Raw genomic sequence first — 24,715 nt, 5'->3', positions numbered from 1 at the left:
GACCCCGCTGCCCGGCCGGGCAACAGTGACAGAGGCACGGACAGGGACAGGGACAGGAACGGGGGTAGCGGCAGCAGCTGGGTCAGGGACAGGGGCAGGAATGGAGGCACGGACAGGGATGGGGCTGGGACAGGAACAGTGGCAGTAGCTGGGACAGGGACAGGGCACGGACAGAGACAAGAACAGAGACAAGGACAGAGACAAGGGCCGTAGCTGTGACAGGGACGGGGCAGGGAGAGGTGCAGGGACAGAGACAAGGGCAGTAACGGGAACAGGGACAATGACAGGGGCAGGGACAATAGCTGGGACAGGGACAGGAGCAGTAGATAGGACAGGGGAGGGACAGGGGCAAAAGTTGGGACAGGGACAGAAACAACGACCGGGACAGGGGCGATAACAGGGACGGGGCCCGGGGCCGCCCCCCGGCCACGCCTCCATGTTGGTCACGCCCCAGGGGGCGGGGCCAATACCATGACGTGTCCGCCCCGTTCGGAGGGGCGTGGCCTGTCTCCCGTGACGTCACCGTGCCGCGGGGTGCGCAGCAGGTGCGGGCGGCGGCGCGAGACGCGCAGGGCGCAGGTACCGGCGCTCCGTGAGGGGCCGGGGGGCCCGGGCCGGGCCGGGCCGGGCCGGGCCGGGCCGGGCTGGGCTGGGCTCGGTTCGGCTCGGCTCGGCTCGGCTCGGCGCGGCGCGGCGCGGCGCGGGTGGGAGCTGCGGCGGGTGGGGGGAGCGGGGCCGGGCGCGGGGCCGCGCAGGACTGAGGAGGATGAGGAGAATGAGGAGGAAGGCTCCCGGGGCGAAGGGCCGGACCCGTCCCGTCCCTGGGAGCCCGCGGTGGGTGACCGCCCTGGGGACGGCGCTCCGGAGGGATCGGGGCAGGAGGGGCCCACTGAAGCCCCGGGGCGCGTTCCCCAGCCCGGGGGTCCCGCCCTGCCTCCGGCCCTGCCTCCGGCGCCGGCCGTGCGGATTTTGCCCGAAGGCTGCCCCCAGCAGCTCCAGGCTGGCGCGGCGGAGCGGGGCTGGGGCTCCCGGCGCTGCCCTGTCCGCGGGGAGCGCGGTGCTGCCCGGCTGAGGCTGTGCGTGAGCCCCGGGCGGGCACCCAGAGCGGGTGGGCGCGGGTGGCACTGATGCTGAGGCTAATTTAGTGTAGAGCAAGAGGTATGGCAGCACTCGGAGTAAAAATAATAGTGCTGCATCCTGTGGTTTAAAGCCATTATGGTTGTCCTGGATTTGTGTTGTCTGTTCCTATAGCTGAGGACACCTCATTTGGATAATTAAATGTCATGGTGAAATAGGAGAATGAGGGAAGGAGAGTACTTGTCTCCTGTCCCTGCCGCATGGATGTGCCAGCCCTTCTGACGGCAGTGGGCAGCCCCGCTCTGTCCAGGCTAGTGCCAAGATCTGTCCCACTCATCCCAGCTTCGGGTTTAGCTTTATCTGAAAGGAAGAAAAGAGGTGCTTTGTGTGCCTGTACTACGAGACGTGTGTGAACAACCTGATTGTAAATAGGGTAAGTCTGGGTAAGGTAGTGAGTGTGGGTGAGTTATAATGACTGTGCTGAGCAGCTGCCTTGTGCTGTGTAAATACAGTGATAGGATACAAGGTGTGGGAAGTGCTGCTGTGCTAGCAATGGGGTATTTCTCATCAGTTGCTTAAATAATAAGTGACTCTTCCTAGAAGTTTTTGATTATGATAATAATTATATTACTATATCAGGTAGATGAGGAGGAGGCTGAAAACACTAAGACTTTATAATTTTTTCTGATCGTGTTTCAGTGCTTTTTGGGGACAGTCAGGGATTAATGTGCATGTTAGATAATAATCTTCTACTGCGCAGAATAGTGGTTTTACCAAGCACAGGAACTTCTGGAGCATAATGTCTGCTACGCTCTTCCCCTTATTCACATGCTATAAAGGCCATCTTTGTTAAATACTGATTTGTCATTCCCCGAATGGTATGAGAGCTGTAACTGATAACCTGCAGAGGCTGGTGGGTGTCCTTGCAGCAGAGGTCGAAGAGGAGACTGTCCTGTAAAGGAGTGGCTCTGACAAGGGTGGGGGCTCTGTGTGTCTGAGCAGACCCTGCGAGGCGGTGCCCTGGTGTCAGCCAGAGCACACAGCTCTGCAGTTCTGCTGCCCTGTGCCCCCCCAGGTCCATGCTACATTTAAAATTGGTCGTGGTTTGCTGCTCAGAAAACCAGAGGCGTTCAGTGAGTGTAAGCAGAGATGTTCCTCTAGCATTGCCCTGGGATGACAGAGAAGTACCTGGAGGGCTTTGTGTGCCATGAACAGAGGAGCTGCCTGTTCTGGGGTACTTCTGTGCAGGATCAGATGAATATGTTACCAGTTTTGTTTTGTTGTTTGGTTTTTTTTTTCCTATGAGGGCGGAGCAAGTTTGTGTAACTCTGGACGTTCAAGAAACAGGTCTACATTTCTCCTGTCCCCTGTTTGTGATCTCTTTGTGGCACAGCTGGAAGCTTGTCAGGGTTTCCTGAAAACTTCTTGTGGGAGCTGGAGCCTTGAATGGGCAGGTTCACTCATTCTCTGCTGTCAGTATCGATATTTTCTACTCTCTGGGTTGCATATCCTGCCTTTCTCAACTTCCTGCTGCTGACCTCAAACCCAATGGCTCAATGAGTAGAAAACAGCACCGTCATTTCTGGGAATAGGGGAAGATAGGAAGGAGCCCGAGTCATTCAAGCAGACGGTCAGTACTGCCAGGCCTGGCATCCTGCCGGCAGCAGCCTGGCTTCCCGCAGGCAGCCCGGGAGCCTCCGAGCCTGCTCAGCCCGGCGTGGGAGAGGCTGCCTTCCCCAGCATTCCTGGTGAAGTGCTTGGCCTCACACCCCTGCTGAAGGCAGGCACATGGCTGCACGAGGCTACCCTCACAGCTGTATCCTGGGAGCTCTTCCCAGCTGGGATCCCCTTGTGTGGAATTGCCATCACCACCTTGTCCTGGGAGGGAGCAATGCTGTGCTCCAGTGCCTGCCCACAGCTGGTTGGGATTGCAGAAGCTTTGGGGAATGGACCTCCGTGGAAGCATCTGGTCTGTTGTATTCCTTGTGCTGAACAAAAGCTGCTGTTTCTGTCACTTAAACATCAGAGAGAGAGATTTCCACCCTAAGATTATAATGTATTCTTGAGGTATTATTTGGTCTTACCAGCTATTGAGGGCAGTCTCCTGATGTGTGGAAGTTTTTCAGCCCCTGACAGGGTAAGGCAAAGGCTTTCTTGGTTTGGTGACCACTGGGAGAATCTGGGAGCGGCTCGTGACAAGCAGACATTAAAGAGGATTTTTGCATATGCCCTACAGGCAAAGTAAAGCATCATGTTAGAGCCACATGAAAGATACGGAAAAGCAGAAAAAGTGAGAAAACATTGAGGGGGATGGAGAAATCTCAGTCTCATTCCATTTTCCAGCTTATCATGGAAATCTCTTTCTGAGTAATGAGATCTCAGCTGTAGAAAATGCCTGTATTTCTGTCTGCACACAGCAGCATAGCCGTGCCTTGGGAGCTGTGTGCTGCTACCAGTGTGCTTCTGCTTGAGGTGCTAGAAAATCATCATGCTCTGGGTGGTATCTCCCACTTAATCCACCAGTGTTTCAGAGCTGGGGAAGTTATCCTGAAAGACTGCTGCTGTTCCATGGCTGGAATGCTGCCAGAACACCATCTGAATAACATACAAATGTATTACCTCTGCTTACTTGCCAGTCAAACTCTTTGTTTCCCATTCTTTTCTCAGTTAGATCAACAAAGCTGCTTGCTTTAACTGTTATTTGCAGGTCTAGTTTTACCTGACAATGAGATATTTTCACTGAGTTTTTTGTTGTTTTGGTATTTGTTGCACCTTAAAACAGTCAGTACACCACTTTAACAGCAAACTATAGCCATGTATTCCTGGAATTATCTAAGGCAATACACTATACAAAGACTTGAACAAGAGCAGTGCATGCAAAAGCATTCAAAACCTGAAATGAAGATGTTGATGCTTCTCCCTGAAATTATTTCTGTAAAGGACTTTGCTTTTTGGTGTGTTTTGCCACAGGCACTGCTGTACATGGGCAGAGTCTCACCTGGTATGTCAGCAACAAGTACCATGGCTGACACCACCTGTGGGGCTGTGAAGTGATGCTTTCCATCTTTGTAATTGTTAGTTCCTGGTGTTAATTTCATCTAAAGGTTTTCTAAAAACTTTCATCAGATGTCTGAAAAACTGGACAATTTCCCCCCATAAAGTTGCAGTTCATGTAATAGTAGCAGGGCATTGGATTTGGATTTTTTTCCCACTAATGCTTTTATTGTAGGAACAATGTCAGCTTCATACTTTCCTTCTGCCATGCAGAACATGTAGGTAGACAGTGGGCAGGCAGGAAGTGATGGGTAGCATTTCTGTAGAGGTTTCTGTGTTGATAACAATTGATGAGACATTGAAATTTGTCTGAAGAAGGAAAATCCTGGCATGCAATCCTGTGTGGGTGTGAGGGTGGTAAGAGTTCTGTGGAGATCTGTGACTGTGAAGCTCCACAAGGGATGTTGCCTCTGAGGCAAAAATTGTCAGCATGGCAATCCTTTAGCACTGATCAAATCCTGATTTCTGAAACCAAAATCACCTGGAAATGTGCATATCCATTATGGGTTTCCCAAGAAGGCAGGGCAGACAATGGGACTGGGGAGCTTGGACAGTTTGTAGAGACACCAGCGTCAGCCTCAAACATCATTTGCGCTTTCCATTTTCACACATGGGCAGACTTCAGATCTCTAGAGGGCTTGGAGGACACCAGGAGAAGGGAATACCTGGCTCAGGAAGGTTAAATGCTTGTTCATCCAAACCACTGTTCTGTGCACAGAGCTGCCTGATCCCGTGCTTCAGCCACATGAGCAGCAGCAGTTGTTTTGTGCAGGAGATGCCTGACAGCCACTCAACTAAACACGAGGAAATGCCCTTCTTCCTAAGGACTGTGAGTGTCCTGGAGTCCAGGACACCTCCTAAGGAAATGGGCTTGAACAGAGAAGTGAGTTTCAGCTTTTCCTTTTACAGAACAAAACTGCTTTTTACTTTTGCCTAGACCTGCATTTTGGAAATTAAAGTAGTTTAGAACAGCATTTGTCAGAAAAGGTGGGGGCAGCTCTTGTTCCCCCTCACCTATTAGTCTAGGCTGATGGAGTTACCTGGTGAAGTGGGAGGGCAAACCAGGGAGGAAGCTTTTCCTGGAAGCAAACTGGGCAAGAATGGAATCTCTTACAATTTATCCTTAACATAGCTTTCATACAATCACTAAATGGAGCTGACAAATAAGCTGGTAAGAGGGAAACACGGAGCCAGTGCCATTTAAAAGCCACTTGTGCTCTTTTTCATTTGGATACTGTTCATATGAAATGTAATTTAAATGCTAGGCTGGTTGCCAGGAGCTGGATTGTTGATGTTAAATGTACTTTCCATTAGAGCTCTGTATTGGAAAACTGCTTCCTAGTGCTGCAGGCATTGGAAGGGGTGGGTTACATCAGGATGCCCCAGTTGTCCTTTTCAGGATCTGGCCTCTCACCATGCCCTCCATCTTCATCTCTGCAAAGACAGCTGAATCAATACCTGCCATACCCAAAACGTGATTCCTCCTGACCACAGCAGCACGAGGTGCAGTGCTTATTCTGCTGTCCTAAAAACAAGCAACTTCTCACCTTTAAATCCCAGGAATCTGCTAATTGCCTTTGGGTTGTGGTGGGGGATTTTCTTCTGTGTTCCAGACTGCTAATTTTCTTTGGTTGGTTTGTTTGTTTAATTTACTAATCCCCTATTTGTTTTCATAGGGCTGTTTCTTGCACTGTTCCCTATGCAAGAGAAGGTGTTTCACCCTGTTTCAGCACCCTGGTTAGACTGTCCTCTCAGCTCACATGCACAGTTCTTTATTTAATGGATTCACCTGCACTGGAGATTGCATTTGAAGGATCTGACTTGCAGGCAACCATCCATAGGGACTGGTATTTCTTTGCTGGTGGATTAGTAGCTGTGAACACCTACTGTGTACAAATGCAGATGGTTTTATGTGTGCTCTCCTCAGTTTTGCCAAGGTCACAAGGTGCCAACAGGTCGAAGCAGATTCCTACTGCTCTCCCATCATTTGGGCAATAATTATGGTGGCCATAATTAGTCTGACCTCAAGAGATGTTTGGGAGTGCCAGCTTTGTACGTGGCCTTTCGAAGGGGGAAAAGGGTGAAACTGGGTCACCTTGGCAGGCTCTGAGGGGTCTTTGTTTGGGCACCCCTTGTGCTAACAGAAAAGCGTTCTTCCAACATGCTTCCCCTTATTCTCTTCATTCTTGGTTGTTTTCATGCATCATGTTGCCTCCTGACCAGAAGTCCTCCCTGTCCAGGCCCCCAGGCTGTGCCATAGGGCTGCACTTACGGAGTGAGGTAGCCAAAAGCCATCTAAATTAGGCTTCCTGTCCTTTTTTTCCTAGTTTTAGATGTGGCTACTTGTGGATGGTGAGACTTCCCCAGGTTGAAACCGAGGCTGTTTTCAGAGACTTGTTGAAGAGACTGTGCTTTGTCACTTGGGTGAGCAGTGGGGTGAGCTGTACGTGTGCAGTGACAGGCTCTACAGGAGCTATTCCCACTTGGAAGGATCTCGCAGTTGCAATTACATACAGTGCAACTTGAGCTCTGTTTTTAGCTTGATGGATGGCAAGAGCTGCCCTGGGAGTGGGCTGGGAAAGGGGTGGGAAGCAGGAGACAGCTGTGGAACTGTGCAGAGAGAGAGTCTGCCTGCTTCCTCCTCGACAAATAGTGATGCTAAAAGGCACAGCAATGGCTGGGAAGAATAATCAAGGAATGTTGCAGGCTCTGTTGAAACACACAGTCTTCAGCTCAGAAGAGGTGTCTGAAGAAAGAATAAGATAATAAATTCATGAGTGTGCTGGAAGAGGAGGATCAGGAGCAATGACTAGTTCTGTAGCAGCTGCCTTGGTTTGCTGGCCTTGTACAAGGCAGTAAGTGTGAAGCAATCAGAAGTTTTTTCAAAGCCTAATGGTGAAATTTGTTTCTCTAAGTATTGGTTGCCAAAATAGACAAGCTAAATATATATGTGTGTGTAGTGAATGCAAAGTATTATAGTTCTGTACTTGCACATTTTGCTAAGCCTTAGCCAGAGCCAGGTTACAGCTGTAGAGGGACTGATACTCTCCCATAGGATGGTGGTTCTTGCCTGTTGGTACCCCTGTGTGTACATGCACATCTGGTGTCATGTGCATTTTCTATACAACACCATACTTCAGTGACTTCTGGTTTGCAGACCTTTCGAGCAATGGTGCAGCCTTCTGGATGGGGCATGATAAACAGCTTGTTTAAAGTGAAACCCTGCTGTTTGGGGTAGGGGAAATAATGTTTACTTAGCAGTGTGGAACAAAGGAGTTTGAATATAACTTAAGGAAACAATGATGTACCAATGAACTTGCCCCTTAGCAAAAGTACTGATGCGGTGGGGAGGAGGAATAAGAACGTGGTTTGCCATTCTCTTCAGATGGATTAACAATTTCTCTGTTGTTAAGCAGCAACAGACAGGGCAAATGCTTACTGACAGTCAAGGAAGTCTCTTTGTGAGACTGTGCAGGGACCATTGAGCTCTGTAGTGGCTCTTCCTGCTGGATCTCCTGCAGTGCCATGGAAAGCAAAGGGCTTTACTGATGGTTGTCTTCTTTCTTTTGAGCTTTGCCTCTGAGAGGTGCTGACCAGGAAAGCCACAGATACCAGTTCTGAAGCAACCTCGAAGGGGTTGGTCCTGGTTGTAGCTCACACAGAATTACTGGTCAGGGTGAGAACCCACAGCAAAGCTTGCTGATACGTTTGACTAAGAGCTCAAGTATGTCTCTGAAAACTATCTGCTTCATGATTCAAAGCCCTGCCATGCAAACACGTACCCATGTGAGTAAACAGAGCTAGGAAGTGTGTAAAGTCATGTATGAGGTCATGAGGCTGAAGGAAATCTCAGTGCTGTCACACAGCTCAAAAAGGGCAAGTAGGGATGTGTGTAGCAATCTGGCAGTGAAACTGGGGAAAAGGAAAGATTCTTTCTGAGAACTTAGGTTCCACAGCTACCACCTGGGTTTGCTGATTGCCTTGATGAATTCTTCAGGGGTTTCCTCACTCATCATAGACAAATCCCCAGTGGCTGCTGAAAATGTTCATGCTGGACACACTCTTTTATCTCTTGCCTAATCTCAATTATGTTACTTTATCCTCAGTTGTGGAATATGCTCTTCTTAATCTCCATCTTTTCCTCTGTTCTCTTGTTCTGCTGTCTCTGCCCAGGCATCTGTACAGCTGTCAGGCTGTGGCCAGTTTTCCCCTCGGTACCTCTCCCATATCAGCAGATGGAATCTCAGTTACTGCCTCCACTCCAAACCTGCCTTCTCTTCAAAAACTGTTTTGACATGGCTAACAGGGAGCTGGTTAACAAAGAGCATGACTAGTTCTTTCTTGTTCCCTATGCTGCCACTTCCCTGTTTGCTCTAGCCACTGGATTTTTAACTCCTTCTGACCATTTCACAGACATTTCTGCAGAGCTTCTGATGTGCAGGTTTTTTTGTTCACCCCCCCATGTCTGTAGGTTTTAACCAGGCTCTCTTCAGGGGTTTCTGAGCTTTACCACGTACACCTGATCCCCATCTCAGCCCTTTGTGCAGAGCTGCTTTGTTACCTGGGTGGTTCCACTGGCTCCAAAGGGATTCTGGCATGTTCCCGTGCTCAGTTCTTGCACAGAGGCCAGGCAGGCTCCCTGCTTGGCTACCAAAGGGAGTGAATGGCCAGTCCTGATGGAGAAGGGTGGCCCCCAGTGGTCCCAGCATGAGTCCCTGTGGTAGGGGAACAGTGGAATGGCTGAGTTTGTTATTTGCTGACTGAATTTGAGTTCACAGCCAGCTGAAGAATCACAGCATCTGTTAAACCTTGCTTCAGCACTAAAATAGCACTGATATTGAATGTAGATACATGAATTTATGCATATGAAGGGACAGAAGGGAAGACTGACCTTCCCTGGAAAGGGTGGGCTGAGTTCATCATCCTCTTGGGCAGAAGGACTTTGAAAAACTGAAGTGATCCAGGGGCATCTGCTGGAGCTGGACAGTGCTCATCAAAGCAAGCTAAGCCCAGGGAATTCTTAAGGTTTATGAACAAAACATGGTCTGTTGTTTGCTGCCTTTGAATGCCTTGTGTGCATGTGTATATAAAAACACATTTATTTGTACCTAGGGTGTGAAATTACACCCTTGAACAGAGAAAGGGGGCATGGATGGAGAGGTCGTCCCCTGCCCAAGGAGCAGGCAAGAGGCTGGAGCTCTTTGATCTGGAACAGGGCATTCCCACATGCCACCTCCCTGGTTTGGTGCATCCCTAAATTCAGGAGGGTGACCTCCTGCAGTCACCCTGATGGGGCAGGAGGCAGTTTTCCACAAGGCAGGCAGCAGTGCCCTGGATCCCCTTGTGCCAGGAGCAGGCAGGGCAGCTGTACATTGGGTCAGGGAGGCTGAGCAAACCAGGGCTTCACAGGGTTGGCTGGGCCACGGCTGGGCACCAAATGGTTACTCTGCAACATGCAGTGGTCTGTGGGTATACACACACACACACTCTGGCCTTGTTCTTCCCTGGAAACTTGCTTTTGGATGTTATTTTGGGACAGTTTTCTGGGTTAGATGAGCATTAGTGGCCTGGTATGTCCCAGTTCTCTAATTGATTGCATTGAAGTGAGTTGTAGAGCTTGCTGCCTGCCTTTCCCTGCCTCCCTGAAGAATTTCCTTGCTGGAGACTTGGTAGGGGCGTTGCATTGCAGTGCAGTGGTTACAGAGCCTTAAGTGTATGTTGTGCTTGTCAGTTTTAAAGTGAGCAGTTAAGTGGTCTGGCTGGCCTAGCAGTGGGGGAAAAAAAAAAAAAAAAAAAACATAAATAAAATTCCTGTAATCCCTGGCATTTGGTTAAGCAGTTAAAACTCTTGACAAAGCCATTAAAAGACATTGTCTGCAGGGTATAGCACTGCCTTAGCAGTTAGCTGGGACAACTTCTTTGTGAAGGGAAGAGGAGGAACAGACACTGATCTCTTCACTCTGTGACCAGTGACAGGACCCAGGGAACGGCTGGAGCTGTGTCAGGGCAGGGTTAGGCTGGATATCAGGAGAAGGTTCTTCCCCCAGAGGGTATGGGGGGGGCACTGAACAGGGAATGGTCACAGCCCCAAGGCTGCCAGAGCTCCAGGAGCCCTTGGACAATGCTCTCAGGCACAGGGGGGGATTGTTGGGGTGTCTGTGCAGAGCCAGGGATTGGACTGATGGCCCTTGTCCAATTCATCAAGTTTGTGATGCTGTGACTGTGCCTGGCACACCAAGAGGAGCGCTAGGATGAACTCAGGTGAGTGACAGCTGCATCCTGTGAGCCTCAAGGGCTTCTCGGTGTCCTGCAGGGCGGGCCGGCAGCCGTGTCCCCTTGGAGCAGCCCCTGGATCGCAGGCATTGCGTGGGATCAGCCGGGCTGTGTGCACGGTGCCACTTGGCACCATCGTGCTGGCGACCTCTGGGCAGGAGCAACGTGTAAACAAGCGGGAGCCTTGGGATCCTTCCTCGGGGAGGGACAGCCGGCGCTCCGAGGCCGTCAGACAGCAGGCTGTAAACAAACAGCTCCTTCCACGCTGCCAGGGACTGCGGCAGCTGAGCACAGCCCCAGCGGCTGGGCCCGCCTGGCCTCTGCCCCGCACACAGCGCTGGGCTCCGCCAGCCGTGCAGGGGTGAAATCCTTCGGGCTGCGTCCGCCCGAGCTCGCTGGATGTGCCCGTGCTTTCTGCCGCCCGTCCCCGAGAGGGGAACGCAGTGCTGAGTGCCCAGCCCGGCTTCGTGCCCATCCCAATGCCATCCAAAGGGGATCCTGCTGGCCAGCCTCTCCCACTGCAAGCCAGCAGCAGCGAGCCCGGCCGAGGCAAATTATGCTCCTGGTATTTCTCCCTGTGGCATGTGGGAGGAGGTGTGTAGCAAAGGGGAACTGGTGATCTGTCTGCACCCTGTAATAGGGGAAGGAAATAGCAGGGTACGGCTGCTTCAGGCAGGAAGGTTCCTGAATTTGTAGGATATTAACATACACTTCTGTTTCTCAGACAGGGAGAAGCTTCAGGAGCCTAATGTAAGAAATGGTTTGCTTAGTCATGCTGCTTAGAGGTTCATTAAAATTGCAGTATTGTGACAGTCTTGTCTTCTGATGGCTGTGTTATGAGTAATACATGACATGGGTTTTATGAGCATCAACTCTCCAAGGTGTCTTTAATGTTGCTTTTTGAATGAGGCTGAGCCCAAGGCCCTAAGTTTTTGTGGCTGCTTAATGATTCAGTTGTGTATGGCTGGAAGACTACACAACGTGCTGGGTACAGTGTCATCAGGAAATTATTCACATCCAGCCTTGCTCCAGAGTGGTCTGGAGGCTCTTAACAATTAGCAGAAGTGTAATGGACATTTGAGTTCACTCCTTCTCCTGTCAAAGCTATCAAATATGCCTGGAACAGGCTGCACTTTTCCATCGTTTTCCTTTCCAATATTGACAGAAACATGAAGTAGTTGCTTCTGAATCTCTCTTAAAAGCGTTTTAATCGTGAGTGGAAGCAGAGGGTTTTGCTTTGCTGCTGCAAGACTTAGGTCTTAGGGTGAATAGCTGATGCAGGACTGGAAAGCAGCATGTTACTCCTGCTCAGCTGGACTTGTGTCACTTAGAGAAATCACTTCAACTCCTTCCGTGCGCCTGTGATAGGGTTAAAATTAAATTTGCTGGTTGACTAGGTATTTTGAAGTCTTGTTTCTCACACAATGTAGGGCCTTTGGAGAGCAGTCTGAAATGGAACTCATATGGTCATGGATGAGCAGACAAAAGCAAACCAGTTGTCCTGTTTGTTTCCCTCTTTTGCAGGACAGATTCTGCATCCCACATGAGCTACGATAATCCTCCACCGTACCCCGGCCCGGGCCCGACTGCCCCGTACCCACCCTATGCACAGCAGCCAGGGGCCCCCCCCGGCCCCTACCCCGGCTATCCCCCCGGGCCCTACCAGCCAGGCCAGCCAGGCTACCAAGGATATCCCCAGTATGGATGGCAGAACGCACCTCCACCACCGCCAGGACCGGTGTACGCAGATGGGCCGAAAAACACAGGTATGGCTGGGCAGCTGCAGCACCGTGTCAGGGGCACTGGTTTGTCTCACATGACTACACGCTGACCTTGAAGTAAAGTATTCACCAGCACCTGGCCCTAATGGCCTTGGAAAAGGTGGAGACTTGTTTGAAGTGGCCATTTTGTTTACAGCTTGTTTTCATGCTTTATTTTGCTGAAGTGTCTCTCACAGTTCTCTCTCTGGTTGTTGGAGAATACTGCTGAACATCCTTAGTGCTGATTCCTCAAGGGAATCCTTATGCTGAGGTTGTTGCACCGGCTTTAGATTTGCCACAGCTCTCATTCCACCTGTCTCTTGGTTAATGAGTTTCAGCCAAAGGCTGCACAGTTAAAGCTCATAATATTCAAATGTACAATTCGTACTGACTGAATGGGCCTCGGTTTTCTGGAGCCCATCAGTATCTGTCCAAGTGATCTACTCATTCCTGGACATTTTATTTTTTTCTGAAGTTATTCTGTGGAGAAAACCCCAGATTTCTGGGGAAGGGAGGAAGGATTGTGCACCTTCCCTCTGGCAGCTGGCGGGTCCATCTGTGTGCCACATCCCCACAGAATGGCACATTGGTATGCCCTGGCACCCACAGCTCTCCTGGGGCTTGCTGCAGGCTCAGATTGCCAGAGCAGAGGCAGAGAAGATGATTAAAGGACCAGAGCTTCTCCTCCTTTCTGTGAGGGGAAGCTGAGAGAGGTGGGACTGTTCAGTGGGTTTGAACAGTCTGGTGTGGGTCTATCAGGAGGGCCTAAATTCTAGCAGTGAACAATTGGTGTGAGTGAATAAGAACCTGAATTGAGGGCAAATCATGAGTTCAACTTCCTCTGTAACAGAGTGAGAGCCCTGCCTTTGAGGAGGAGGCAGCAGCATGGTGATGCTTCCCGCCACTTCCACCACACGGACTCAAAGTGTTATCAGGGTTTTCCCTGGGGTTTTGGGGTGGCTAAGAGATGTTTCTTAATACTAGGCAGGGGACAACTCCTTGTTTCCCATGTTGAACATCTTTGGTTGGTGCCAGTGTTGCTTTTTTGCTATAGCCACACAAAGGGATGTGCTGGCAGAGGCTGAGGGGAGACAGAGGCTGTGGCTTTGGACAGTCTGGCTTTGGGACAGTTCTGCTGCCTTGGAAACTTGAAGGATCTCATATCAAACTGGATCAGGGAACTGATGACACTGAGTGCCCTCTGCTTTGCTCACAAACCTGTGGAGCAGCACAAAGAAATTGGAGGGGACGAGCAGTGAAGTGTTCGAGTATCTTTCACGGAGAGCCCAGGCTTGTTCTGCAGGAGGTTTTGATTTGGTAAGCCTAAGCTAACACAACTTCAGCTCTGCAGAAGCAGCACTCTAAGCCATAAATCAAAAACCTTCTGGTAAGTCTTGTCCTTGAACTGCCTACCTGCAGCTACAGGTGGTCTCTGAACCCACATTGGGAGCCTCTAATTTGCTCTGCTTTTGCAGAAGTGGATGTAAAAAAGTGATAGACTTACAGAATGGTTTGAGTTGGAAGGAACTTAAAGATCAGCCTGTTCCAACCCCCTGTCATGGGCAGGGACACCTTCCACTATCCCAATTTGCTCCAAGCTCCATCCAGCCTGGCCTTCAACAATTCCAGATATGGGGCAGCCACAGCTTCTCTGGGCACCTTGTGCCAGGGCCTCAGCACCCTCACAGGGAAGAATTTCTTCCCAATATCCATCTAACCAAGTCCTCCCCAGGGCTGCTTTCCATCCATTCTCCACCCAGCCTGTGCTTGGGATTGCCCCTACCCAGGTATAGGAACTTCTGCTTGGCCCAGCTGAACTTCATGAGGTTCACGTGCCCCCACCTCTTCAGCCTGTCCAGGTCCCTCTGGATGGGACATATTTATTTTAAACACATTTATTAATGTCTGCAAAGTGAAGTCAGGGCTATAACTTTGCATTTGTCTGCAAAAGCTCTCCTTTTCTTCATTCTCCTTCTGTTAAACACCTTCCACCCCGCCCCTTGCTCCTTTTTTGGCCAGTCAAACTGGAATTTGATCTTTGTCCTCTGACACTGTAAAGGAGCTTTCAAAGGAGCTTTGTTTAAGAACTCCAGGAGTGTCTAGTTTAGAATGGATGTCTCTAAAAAGGCTAATTTTTTATAAATCTGTTACACTAGTGCTGTGTATCTGTTGGTGTGGCTGAACTCCTAATATAAAAAATTGACATCTAAATTTAATCAAGGCACTGCAGTCAGCCTAGCTGGTCTAGTGTGACTTCATGTGGCTTGTCAGTTCCTGTGGTGTTTCCAAACAATTATCTGGGAAGAGCTACTGTGTGGATGCTTTCCTTTCAGAGCAGATGTTTTGCTCTCCTACATGACTTTGCTTAATCTAATTAATTAAGCTACTCCAGGTAGTACATTAGTATTTCTGAGCAAATACGTGTCCACAGTGAAAACTAGGAAATTTGCTATACTTTAAATTCTCTGCTTTACATTATTTTACTGTGTGGGCAGACTGCAAAGTGGGCTCTTATGTTGTAGATCATAGCCAATGTGCTAATGCTAATGTGTGGAAGTAATTATGTATCATATTTTGGTCTTGAGTGGATCACACAGATGGAAATAATTACTGTTGAGCTCTCAGAATCTGATGGTAAAGTAGCATTTTATGGTGATGGTGTTTTTTCATCTTAATTTGTAGCCTGTCAGGAGTAGCAATGGACATAGCCTGTCCACCTGGCCCTTGGAGAAGTAAATAAACCTCACATGCCTCACTGTCTGTATTAAAGCTGCATCTGAGATGTAACAGGGAAGCAGCTTAACCTGAGTGCTGCTAAGTGTAGGAAAGAGAAAGTTCTTGCTCTTCAGTGAGCAGTGACTCTACAACAAATAGGTGAGAAAGGGATGTCACCACCTTTTCAGCATGCCATTGGATAGGGGGACAAGCCTAAAGGCTTGTTGGAGGAAGCTGCAGTCCAGCAGAGCTCTGAACAAGGAGGACATGTGTGTTCCCCTCTGGACTGTCTGTGCAGGATTAGCCAACCACGAGGATGTCTGGGGTGCAGAAATGAGCTTGTGGCTATGTGTTAAGACAGTGGTGGTGGCCATATGACTGCCATGTGGCCACCCCCATAGGGCACTGTGGGACAGGGAGACTGCAGCTGATCCCAGTGTTCCTTGTCCCCTTCTCCCAGGGGGGATGGAGCACAAGCTTGCACCCCCTCAGAGTCACCCCAGCTACCTCAGGGTGTGAAAGGCCTCAAAGCAAATGTTTTTTCTCCACATAAAGGAGTAGCAAGCTGGAGACTCACTGGTGACTGGCTGAGGTGGCACAGAAGCCCTCATGGGTTTGTTTTTTTGGATGGATGCCTTTTAGGCTTCACCAGCTTACTGATACCAAAGTCTCCAGAGAAACCTCAGGTCTCACATCTTGCTAGGGCCAGCAAGTGACTTGGCTGTTGGTCATTAGAAATAAACAGCTTGCCCTTTGCCTTTAGAGGAGATGATGTGTGTGCTGAGCCTGAGGGACATTATTCTTAAGGGTGTCTGATTCAGCTTCCTGGCTCTGGGAACTGACGTGCTGATCCCTGCCTGCAGTTTTCCTGCTGCAGAGGCTGAGGGCTGGCTCTGTGTCTGACCACACAAAGTCCATGTGGGTGAGAGTTCCTGGAACAGGGCAGATGTGCCACGCAGTGCTTGGTGTGGTTAGAGGGGACCTGCCTGCCCCAGAACAAAGCTGGGAAGCACACAGCTTTAGCAGTGTGGTTCCTGTGTGCAGCATTGTGTAGGTAACAGGTTCTTCTTGACAGCAGGGGCTTGCTTAAGAGGAAGAAAATACCTCATTCCCCCATGAGGTATGAGAAGATATCTCATTTCCCCCCCAGTATTTTCATTATTTGTTATCAGCTGGCGTAAGGAAACCACAGTAACTGCTGACTGGTCAGCTGGTGCTTTCTTGTCTGTGTAAATTGGAGGTGAAATGTAATGCAGCTGATAAAGGTATACTTTTAAAAGAAGTAGAATGAGCCAAAGTACAAAGTGACATACTAATGCTAAAAGCAGAAGCTGATGCTAGCAATTTGAGCAGTTTGATTTCTTCCCCCCCTCCCCTTTGATACATGCCAACGTAATGGATGAGGCTTTGCCATGCTGTGCCAAAGGGAACCAGGCTCTGTCAGCAGGCACTGGAGGCAAACAGAGCTCAGGATTGCGTCTGAGCCATTGTACACACAGGGTGGAAATCTTATTCTGGAAGTTGATTACTTGTAGCAAAGCCAGCTGCGATAAGAGTAATAGTCACAGTGATGCTGTCTGCCTCCTAATGTTTGTCCAGCTGCAGGATAAACAGGTCACCTAGATACAGGCACTGCCTGCTGTGCAGGGCTGGATGGATTTTCCTCTTTACCTGTCTCTGTGTGGAAGAGAAGGGATTGGAATAATTCTGGTGAGGCTCTCCAGTGCCTTTCAGTGGTTACCCCTTGCTTCCCAAACCGTGTAGAGCTGAGCCTTCCCCAGCAGGAGTTAATTTGGAGGACAGGCTTTCTCTCTGTTGACCCTTTCTAAGTAGTCTGTCAGAGCATTTAGTTTAACTGTTCCTGTACCTTCAGGGGCTGCAACTCCAGATGCTGGAGTCCTGCCAAAAAAAAATTAAATCTTACTTGGCAGTTGTCCTCTTATCTGCTTCTTATTTTTTAGTGTGCTTTAAAACCCAGCGTTCTCTCCTCCAGGATTGCTGTATCATCCCTCCCTCTGTCCCTGGCTGCACAAACAGCAGGGGCTGTTGGCTGGCAAACAGTCCTGGGGCTGCTGTCTCAGCTCACCTTCACTGCTTCTCACCCCCAAGGAGGGAGTAATCTGATAAAAAAACTAATGCAAAGAAAATTATTCCCAATTCAGGTCCAGTATCTGAAATCATGCTTCAGACAAACTGGTCTCAGGAGGCCAAGGCTGGCTCCAGTGTGAGCTGATTTAAATGAGGCTGCTGTTCCAGTCCTTGTCAGCTGGCACCAGGCTGGGTGAGGAGCAAATTGTGCACAGCCTTTTCCCAGCACTGCACAGACTGTGGGACTTGGCCCTGTGGGGCTGCACAAGGAGGATCTCACTGGGGCAGTTCCCTTTTGCTTTAAACTGGGCTTTGTCCCTCCTCCTGTCAGTCACCCAGAACTCGACTGCAAGACCCTTGTAAGATGAAGTTTGTGCTGTGTAAATCCCTCCAAGTCAGCTCTTGTTTAACTCTAGGACTGATGCTGATTTTCAGTGTAAGCACTGACACAGGCTGAGGATTGTGCTGTTCTTAGCCCTGCAGCTGACTAGGTTAAAAACATCTTGCCTTACCAGAAAATTAAGATTTTACTGATTTAAAAAATGTCAGAGGAAGTTCTCAAAATCTGTAGTTTTGGGAGATGTCTCTTATCTGTTGTAGTCTAGAAGCAGGCTGGAGGGTCTGAAGCCCTGAATTATTGTACATTTAAGCTGAGAGAAAGTTTATTTCTCATATGACATGTCTTCTGTACACTTTCTGACCTGTGTGCTGGGGTTTTTGTGCTTTGGAGAGCTGGCTGATGCCTGCTGACATCCTGCCGAGACCTGAGTACTCTACAGAAGGTGTGCTGACTCCTGTAAGGAATACTTGTGCTTTTTAGAGAGGTTGAACCCTTCCCAGGCACTTTGATACACCATAAATGCTGATTAGTATCACTTCTATTATCTCCAAAATCTCTTAATCCCATCCCTGTGTGTTCAGGTGAGGACACAATATCTTCCAGCCCTGAGCTCAGCTGCAGGAAAATCTTCTGCCTGGTTCCTGCTGAGCCCTAACCCGTGCCTGGCTCCCAGGCTGGTGTGTGAGAGGGGAACAGCTTTGCCCAGTGCAGCGTTGGCTCTGGAAAGTGCTCGCTTGGCTCGCCTGCACAGTGATTTCCCTGAAATGTGTGGCCTGCTCAGCTTCCTGAAAGCTGAAACAGCTCTCTGGGGTGAGTGTGAGAGCTGCTCAGAGTTACGGGAACAGAAAGGCAGGAATTTTCCGAACGTGCTGAACCAGGCATGTGGCCATGGAAGAGGGCAGGTCTGATACCTGGTCAGAGGAGCTGTGGATCAGTTGTTTCTGCTTGAGCCCTGGCTGAAATCTGGGCTGGGTCAGCAGTGACTGTCTGGTGGCAGAGGGGATTTGCAGGTGGAAGTGCCTGTACTCTGTGGTATTTTCATTCTGTGACACTTGCTTTCTGCTCTGGTGGCTCTGGCAGTAGCCATTTGTGTTTGGAGCTGGGAGTTGTGAAATTTGTTCTGAGCATTTTGCAGATTTGGAAGATTTTTGCTTGGAAGTGGGCTATTGAATTTCCATCTGGCTCTGGTGTCTGTTTCAGGAGTGTACTGAGGTATTTCCTGAAATCTGAGTGTGGTGTCAGTAGAGACTGTGCACACAGTGGAAGCCTCTGAGCAGGAAGGAGTTGGGGGGCTGGGAAATAACAGGCCTGAAGCTGTTAGGCATGAGCAAATACCCTCAGAGAGGAGAAAGAACAATTAAATGCCTTCCTTGCCAAGGGAGTTAGATCTCATCTGTGCCCAGGCTGTGCACTGGAGGCCTCATGCAGAGAGCAGCCTTGGTGGCAGCTCATATGAAAGTTTAGTCCCTGTTCCCCGGTCTTGCAATCTCTTCTTCTGCACTTGCTGCCTGTGAGGGGTTTATTTCAGGAGAAGTGGATGTCTGGGAGGTCATGGCTGGGGGGCCCTTCCTCCTGCAGCTCTGGGTCTGCAGACCAGAGTGTGCACCTCCAAGAGGGGCTCAGGGACATTTGATTTCCTGCTGCTGTCACTTCTGCATCCCTTGGATACACTTGTGCTGACTTTCCCTTCTCTGGCCTCCATCCTGAACAGAAAAGCTTTCCAAGGACCTGGGTGAGAATGGTTTGAAGGTAAAAGATGAACAGGCTGACCTGACTTAGCAATCTGCTGCAGACAGCACAAAGTCATTCTAAGTGGTGGTGTGCAAGATTTCTTGCTTGCTGAAGAAAAGAAAACAAAGCTCTTGGTGCAGAAGTGGCTTGTGATAAAACCCACTTAACTGACAAGTGGGAAGAGGTTTATGAGTCCCTTCTCTGCTGTGTGCTCCCTCCCAGATGAGACTCTGGTATTAAGTAATACTCCTGCTCTGACCAGCTGTTCCCATGGCAAACAGCCATTCTGATAGCACAGGAAGGATTTTGGGGCTGCAGAACAGTGATTGGTAAATTATCCACTGCCACTTCCCCTCACGTGCCCCAGGCCTTGCCTTATAGCCAGGAGTGCAGGTGAGGGGTCTGTGGTGGCACACAGCTGGGCCAAAGGAGAGTAAACTTCAGGGCACTGGGATTTGAGCCCTCCCAGAGGGTGGTGGTGCTGGGCTGTGCCCTCCACCTCCTGCTGCCCAGGCACTGAGCCTGCCCCTGGCTGCCCCTCTGTGCCTGGATGTCATTCCTGTCATACCTGGGATACCCAGGCAGGGGCCTGGCCCTGTCATGTGCAGCAGGACTCCTGGGAGAGCTTGTGGAGCTCAGGGGCTCTCAGGCACCATCACTACCCCCGGTAGCTGCGGTGGTACCTTGACAGTGATGCCTGTCTGGATCCTGGGAGAGGATGGACTGATTCTGGCATCAAAGCCCTTGTACTGCCATCCTTGTAGAGCCAGTAAAGCGCTGCAGTAAGGGGCATTGCAGTCTTAAGGTCACGATTTTAGTTTATGCCAAACTGGGTGAAAAGTACAGCTCATTCCTTTCCTTCAGGGAGCTAATGATTAACGCATCAATTAGGTCTGAGAAGAAACAAAATGTATATGCTCAAGATAAAGTAGACTGTACATGAAATAAGAAGGTATTGTAGTATTTGTTTTAAAAACAAAGTGGGAGTTGTTTGCACTGGTTAGTGCAGGCCACTGCTGTGTGATTACAGGGAGTGATACCATTTTCGGGTAGGCATGATTCATTGTGCTCTACGCTCTTTAAGGCTGATTAGGAGGTGGGAGGGTCTCTCAGTTTATACCTTCTCCCATTCTGTTTTAGGAAAAACAATGAATCCATCAAAAATGGAGCCTAGAACTGAATGCTGTCTAGTGCCTCTAAGAGGTATCACCCTTGTTTCTCTTCTTGTTGGGACCATCAGGCTTCTGTTTGTAGTGACGAGGCCCCTTTGTGCTTTAGGAGGTGGTTGGAGTGCCCAACTCCAACTCTTTTGGCCAAAAGAGAGGCACAAAGCAGCTGATGAGGTCCCCAGTAAGGCTCACCATAGAAAACTGGGTGGATTTACCTTGGAGGCACTCAGACACTGAGGAATCTCACAAAAGCCACAATTCCCTTCACTGGGAGATTTTGGATTGGGTTTGGATATGGTGTTTGGGGGGGTGACATTGTGTTTGTACAGCACTACTGCGTGGGCTGGGAGGAGTGGGTGAAGCTGCTACCACATGCTTTTGATGTCCTCAGGTACTTGTGTCACTCTGTTAGTGCCCAGAAGCCAATGGTCAGGTGTCCAAAATGAGCAGATTGGTGTAGGATGTCTCCAGGTTGGTGAGAGGCTGGGCTGGGAGCAGTTCATCCAGCCTGTCTCTGAGCTGGTTTCCAGCTTGCATGCTTTGGTAGCTGTAACTGGACGGCTGACCTCCCTTTGGCTGTCCTGCTCTTCTCCTGTCCTCTGCAAGCCCCCAGAGCAGAAAAGCTGTTTAATGCTGTGTATCTGTGGTTAAAACCTCTCTGGCAATTTGTGTGGTGACAGTGACAAAGCTGCAACTCCTGAAGCATTGATGTGGCTTCAAAGAAAGCTTCACAAACTGTGAGGAGGGGTGGCTGTCTCTCTTCAGAGCATTGCCCAGATGCTCTCCAAGAGTGAAAGCTCCAGCGTTGATGGTGTGCACACTCAGACTGCAGCAGTGGCAGAGCTGCCCTCGAGACTTGCTCTCCGTGGAGAGGAGCTCTGCAGTGGAAGGGAGCAGCCTCTCAAATGTGTATTTCAGGTGTTGTCTTTGGGACATTCATTGAACTTCTTGGAAGGTGAGTGGGTTTGTTGAAGTACCACAGCTGCCTGCCATGGGGGAAAACCACAGCTTTTTTTCAGAGGGTTTCTAAAGAAAGGTGCTTTTACCACAATGTGCTGCTGGTTTAAAAGGCTTCCAGCTTTTAGCAGAAGAAAGAAGAAGAGGGAGCAAACATGAGTGCTGTTTCACTGTTTCTAACAGCAAGGCTCACCCCAAACCCACGGTGAGTCCTGGAAAGGCCTTGACATGGCTGCTGTCCCTTGTCCTGTCCTGCCCCCAGCTGTTAGTGGGCAGCTGTGCCTGTCCTTCGTCCAGCTCTGGGCAGCCCCTTCCAGCACAAGCCATGGCAGCAGTGCAGGGGGCTGGCTGACAGGGACAGGGGTGATGCCCATGGACACTGTGACCCCCTTGTGCAGAGGGGCAGTGTCCAACACGAGCCAGCTGAGAGCCATGGGGAGAGCGCCCGGCTCCCTCTGCATAGGCCCAAGCTTGGGAAAGCCATTTCCTTCAATATTTCAGCAAGTGTTTCATAACAGCACTTTGTACATGCCTTGAACATGCTTTGTCGGCTGTCCCTGATACTTGGCTGTAGCTTAAAACTTCTAATGGATTAATCATAAATACTTCAGGCAGACCTTGCAGTCCTAGACAGCTGATTTTAACTGGCAAAGGGCAGCCTCCTTCTGCAGTGTGGATCTGGATGTCTCTGGGCGCTGGGGCCCTCAGTTTTGGGTACGGCAATGCTCTGGCAGCAGCACTCCAGCTCCCCATGGCTCAGAGGTGGGACAGCTTGAACCTGACAGCTGGTCGGAAGCCAGGGCTGTGTCAGGGCTCCAGCACAGGGATGTCACCATCTTACACAGGACTCTTGGAGCATTTGATGTGTGTTTTGCCTTCACTGATTGTAACAGACCAAAGAGCTGCTTGTTTAGAGCTCCTGGATCCACAAGGTAAATAAAGTCCAGACCAAGCCCCTGGGTCATCTCTCCATGGAAAATCAGAGCTGCTGACACGCCGCTGTGTAAGATCACGGCTCCAACCTCCGTGTTCTCTTTGCAAGTCTTCCAGGCGTGGCTTTGAGTGCAGGGAGGAGGGGGAGGCCTAACCAAAGTCCTGTCTGCCATGTGACATATTCCCCTTGGGATAGGATGGGATGGGTCTGTGGTCCACCCTTTCAGGGGGATGAAGGAGGCAGCCAGGGTGCCAGGCTCACAAGTCACGGACCTTGTTCTGCACTCCTTGCAGGTGTGGCAGGGGCTGGCCCTGGGCACAGCCCTGCCCTACGCTGGGGGCAGGAGGTCATGCAGCCTCCCCCCGGCAGCAGCACAGGGAGCCAGGTTTCCATCAGCTCCTGCTCTGCTCCTGCTGCCAGGGGTGGGCAGGGACAGCAGCTCCTGAGGGAGGAGGGTGTGTGGCACCTCTCCTGCTCCAGCACAGCTTGTCACAGCGCTGCCACCTCCTCCTGGGGCTGAAGGGAGAAGGGTGCCTCCATCCTGACATTCCTGGAGCAAGGGCTGCAGGCGCTGTGACTTGAATGGTCAGAGGGAAGGGGGACAGCAGTGCTGTGCTGATGCCGTGCAGGGGCTCCCCTGGAGCTGGGCTGTGCCTGGGCAGACAATGCCTCTTCTCCTTTATTCCCCTTGATGAGAGGGAGACTGCCTGAGGCTCGGGCACAGGCTGTCCCCAAGCACAGACATTTGGGGGGTACTGGATTTCCCCCTCTCTGCCTCACTTGGTGGTGTCAGGGTTGTGGCATCATGTAAGCTGGAGCACATCATCCTCTGCCCATCGCTCTGCAGAGCTGAAGTAGTGACTGGGGAAGGGTTTTCTGGGCACAAAGCAAGCTCATGGGAGAGCCGGGCCAGTGCCATGAGCTGTGTGCTGCCCAGGCTTCTGCCTGCCAGCACCGTGTGTCCAGCACTAGCTGCCTGCCTGGCTTGGACTCCTGTCTGAGGGCACGTTTCCCACACAGACCACAGCAATCAGAGCCAAGAAAGCTGTCAGGAAGGACAGTCACCTGCCTGCCCTCAGACTGATGCAGTTCTGGGTGTGGCAGTCTGGGCTCAGGGAGGAGGAACCAAAGATAAACTGCTCCCCTGTCCTAATGGGCCTCAGGAGCTGGCACAAAGAGTGAGCAGCACACTGGCCTCAAGTAGGAGACCCTGCCTGGAGAGCTCCACCCAAACCTGGGGCTCCCTCCTGTGTGCTCAAGCCGTTGGCTTGGGCAGTAAATCCCAGCAGACTCCAGCAGCCTCTGGCAGAGATGGTTTCTGTTCGTGAGGCGATACCTGGAGCGTTTGGGCACCTGCCCCTTGGCCAGTGGGTTGTCACTGCACTGCCACCTCCTAGCCTGTGCCTCGGGTGCTGGGAGTCCCCTCACGTGCAGGAGGGACACAGAGCTGGAACAAGGACTGATCCCTGTCAGGACGAGTCCCTGCCCTGTCATCCTAGGGAAGGAGGCAGTTCTGTGTGTGGCTGGAGCCGTGCTGGGGAGCAGCTCCTCCTTCAAGGGGGCTGAGCAGTGCCAGCCTGAAGGGACAGGCAGACAGGCTGCAGATGTGCCTGCAGCTGGGGAAGCCGACACCTCCTGCAGAGCTGACCTGGGGGCCGGGCCACACCTGGTTCTTGTCCCGCTCTGTGTGTTGTGACTGCGCCCGGCGGTGGCGCCGCTCTGTGCCTCACTGCCCCTCTGTGCCCGCAGTGTACGTCGTGGAGGAGCGGCGGAGGGACGACACGGGCGAGAGCGCCTGCCTGACGGCGTGCTGGACCGCGCTCTGCTGCTGCTGCCTCTGGGACATGCTGACCTGACGCCGCTGCCGCCCCGCCGCTCACCGAGCGCTATGCAGGCTCCCCACTCCTGTCCCGACTTCTTTCTGTTACTGTAATCAACGCTCTGCTTTGCACAGCCAAGAGTTCCCGTCTGTCCGTCCTAGCGCCTTGTCGGGGTGGGGGGTGCACTCCTTTATTTTAGTAAAGGAAAAAAAATCCCTTTTTAACATTTCTAAGACTTTTGTTGTAACTTTGAAGAATGTGCTAATGGTGTATTTCAGCCAAGGGCATTCTGATGAAATGTGTATTTACCAGTTGAGATTTTCCTAGCCCTAGAGACGAAGACGTACGCAATAATTAAAGCCAACAGTTGATTTTTCTTCACTAGGTCCCGGCTGTTTCAGTGAATCTGAACGCAGGGTGAGCATCCCCTCTGGTGCTGTCTGTCTTTGGCCTCCTGTGGGCACTCACTCTGTAGGTGGGAGTCCTTGGGCACCTCCAAGCCCCTCATCCCACACAGGGCAGCACAGTCAGGTTTGTATCCCTATGTTTTTCCCTTCTGGAACCAGGGCCCTCTCCAGCAGCTCCTGGGACAGCAGAGCTGGGAGAAGCAGCGGCTGGGCTGCTGTGTGTGCCCCAGGAACTGCTGGGGCTGGTCCCAAGCTGTGATCCATCATCCGGCACTGCAGAGCAGAGGCTTGCGGGAGGTAAATTAATGAGAAGAGAAAAGAAGAGAAAAGCCATGGATTAACCTAGTGCTGAGGATTTAGAGCTGAAGCTGTTCCGTGGCACGCCTGGCC

General features: G+C 50.8%; 1 protein-coding gene across 2 annotated transcripts; it reads left to right on the top strand.

Moving 5' to 3' along the window:
- The first annotated feature begins 465 nt into the window (after nucleotides 1-465).
- On the top strand, nucleotides 466-24,299 carry CYSTM1 (cysteine rich transmembrane module containing 1). Of its 2 annotated transcripts, none has more exons than XM_053990842.1 (3): nucleotides 466-575; nucleotides 11,929-12,170; nucleotides 23,848-24,299. In XM_053990842.1, exons 1-3 carry the CDS (start codon nucleotides 472-474, stop codon nucleotides 23,952-23,954), a joined length of 453 nt encoding a protein of 150 aa, XP_053846817.1. In that variant the 5' UTR covers nucleotides 466-471; the 3' UTR covers nucleotides 23,955-24,299. The 2 variants fall into 2 exon arrangements, with proteins under 2 accessions (XP_053846817.1, XP_053846818.1); XM_053990843.1 differs by having other exon boundaries at nucleotides 471-545.
- The last annotated feature ends 416 nt before the right edge of the window (nucleotides 24,300-24,715 follow it).

The sequence above is a fragment of the Vidua macroura genome, chromosome 15, assembly GCF_024509145.1.
Source record: "Vidua macroura isolate BioBank_ID:100142 chromosome 15, ASM2450914v1, whole genome shotgun sequence".
In the NCBI taxonomy this organism is placed as follows: Eukaryota; Metazoa; Chordata; class Aves; order Passeriformes; family Viduidae; genus Vidua; species Vidua macroura.
Note: the sequence above shows the minus strand (reverse complement) of the source record. Positions and strands in the feature narration are given on the sequence as shown.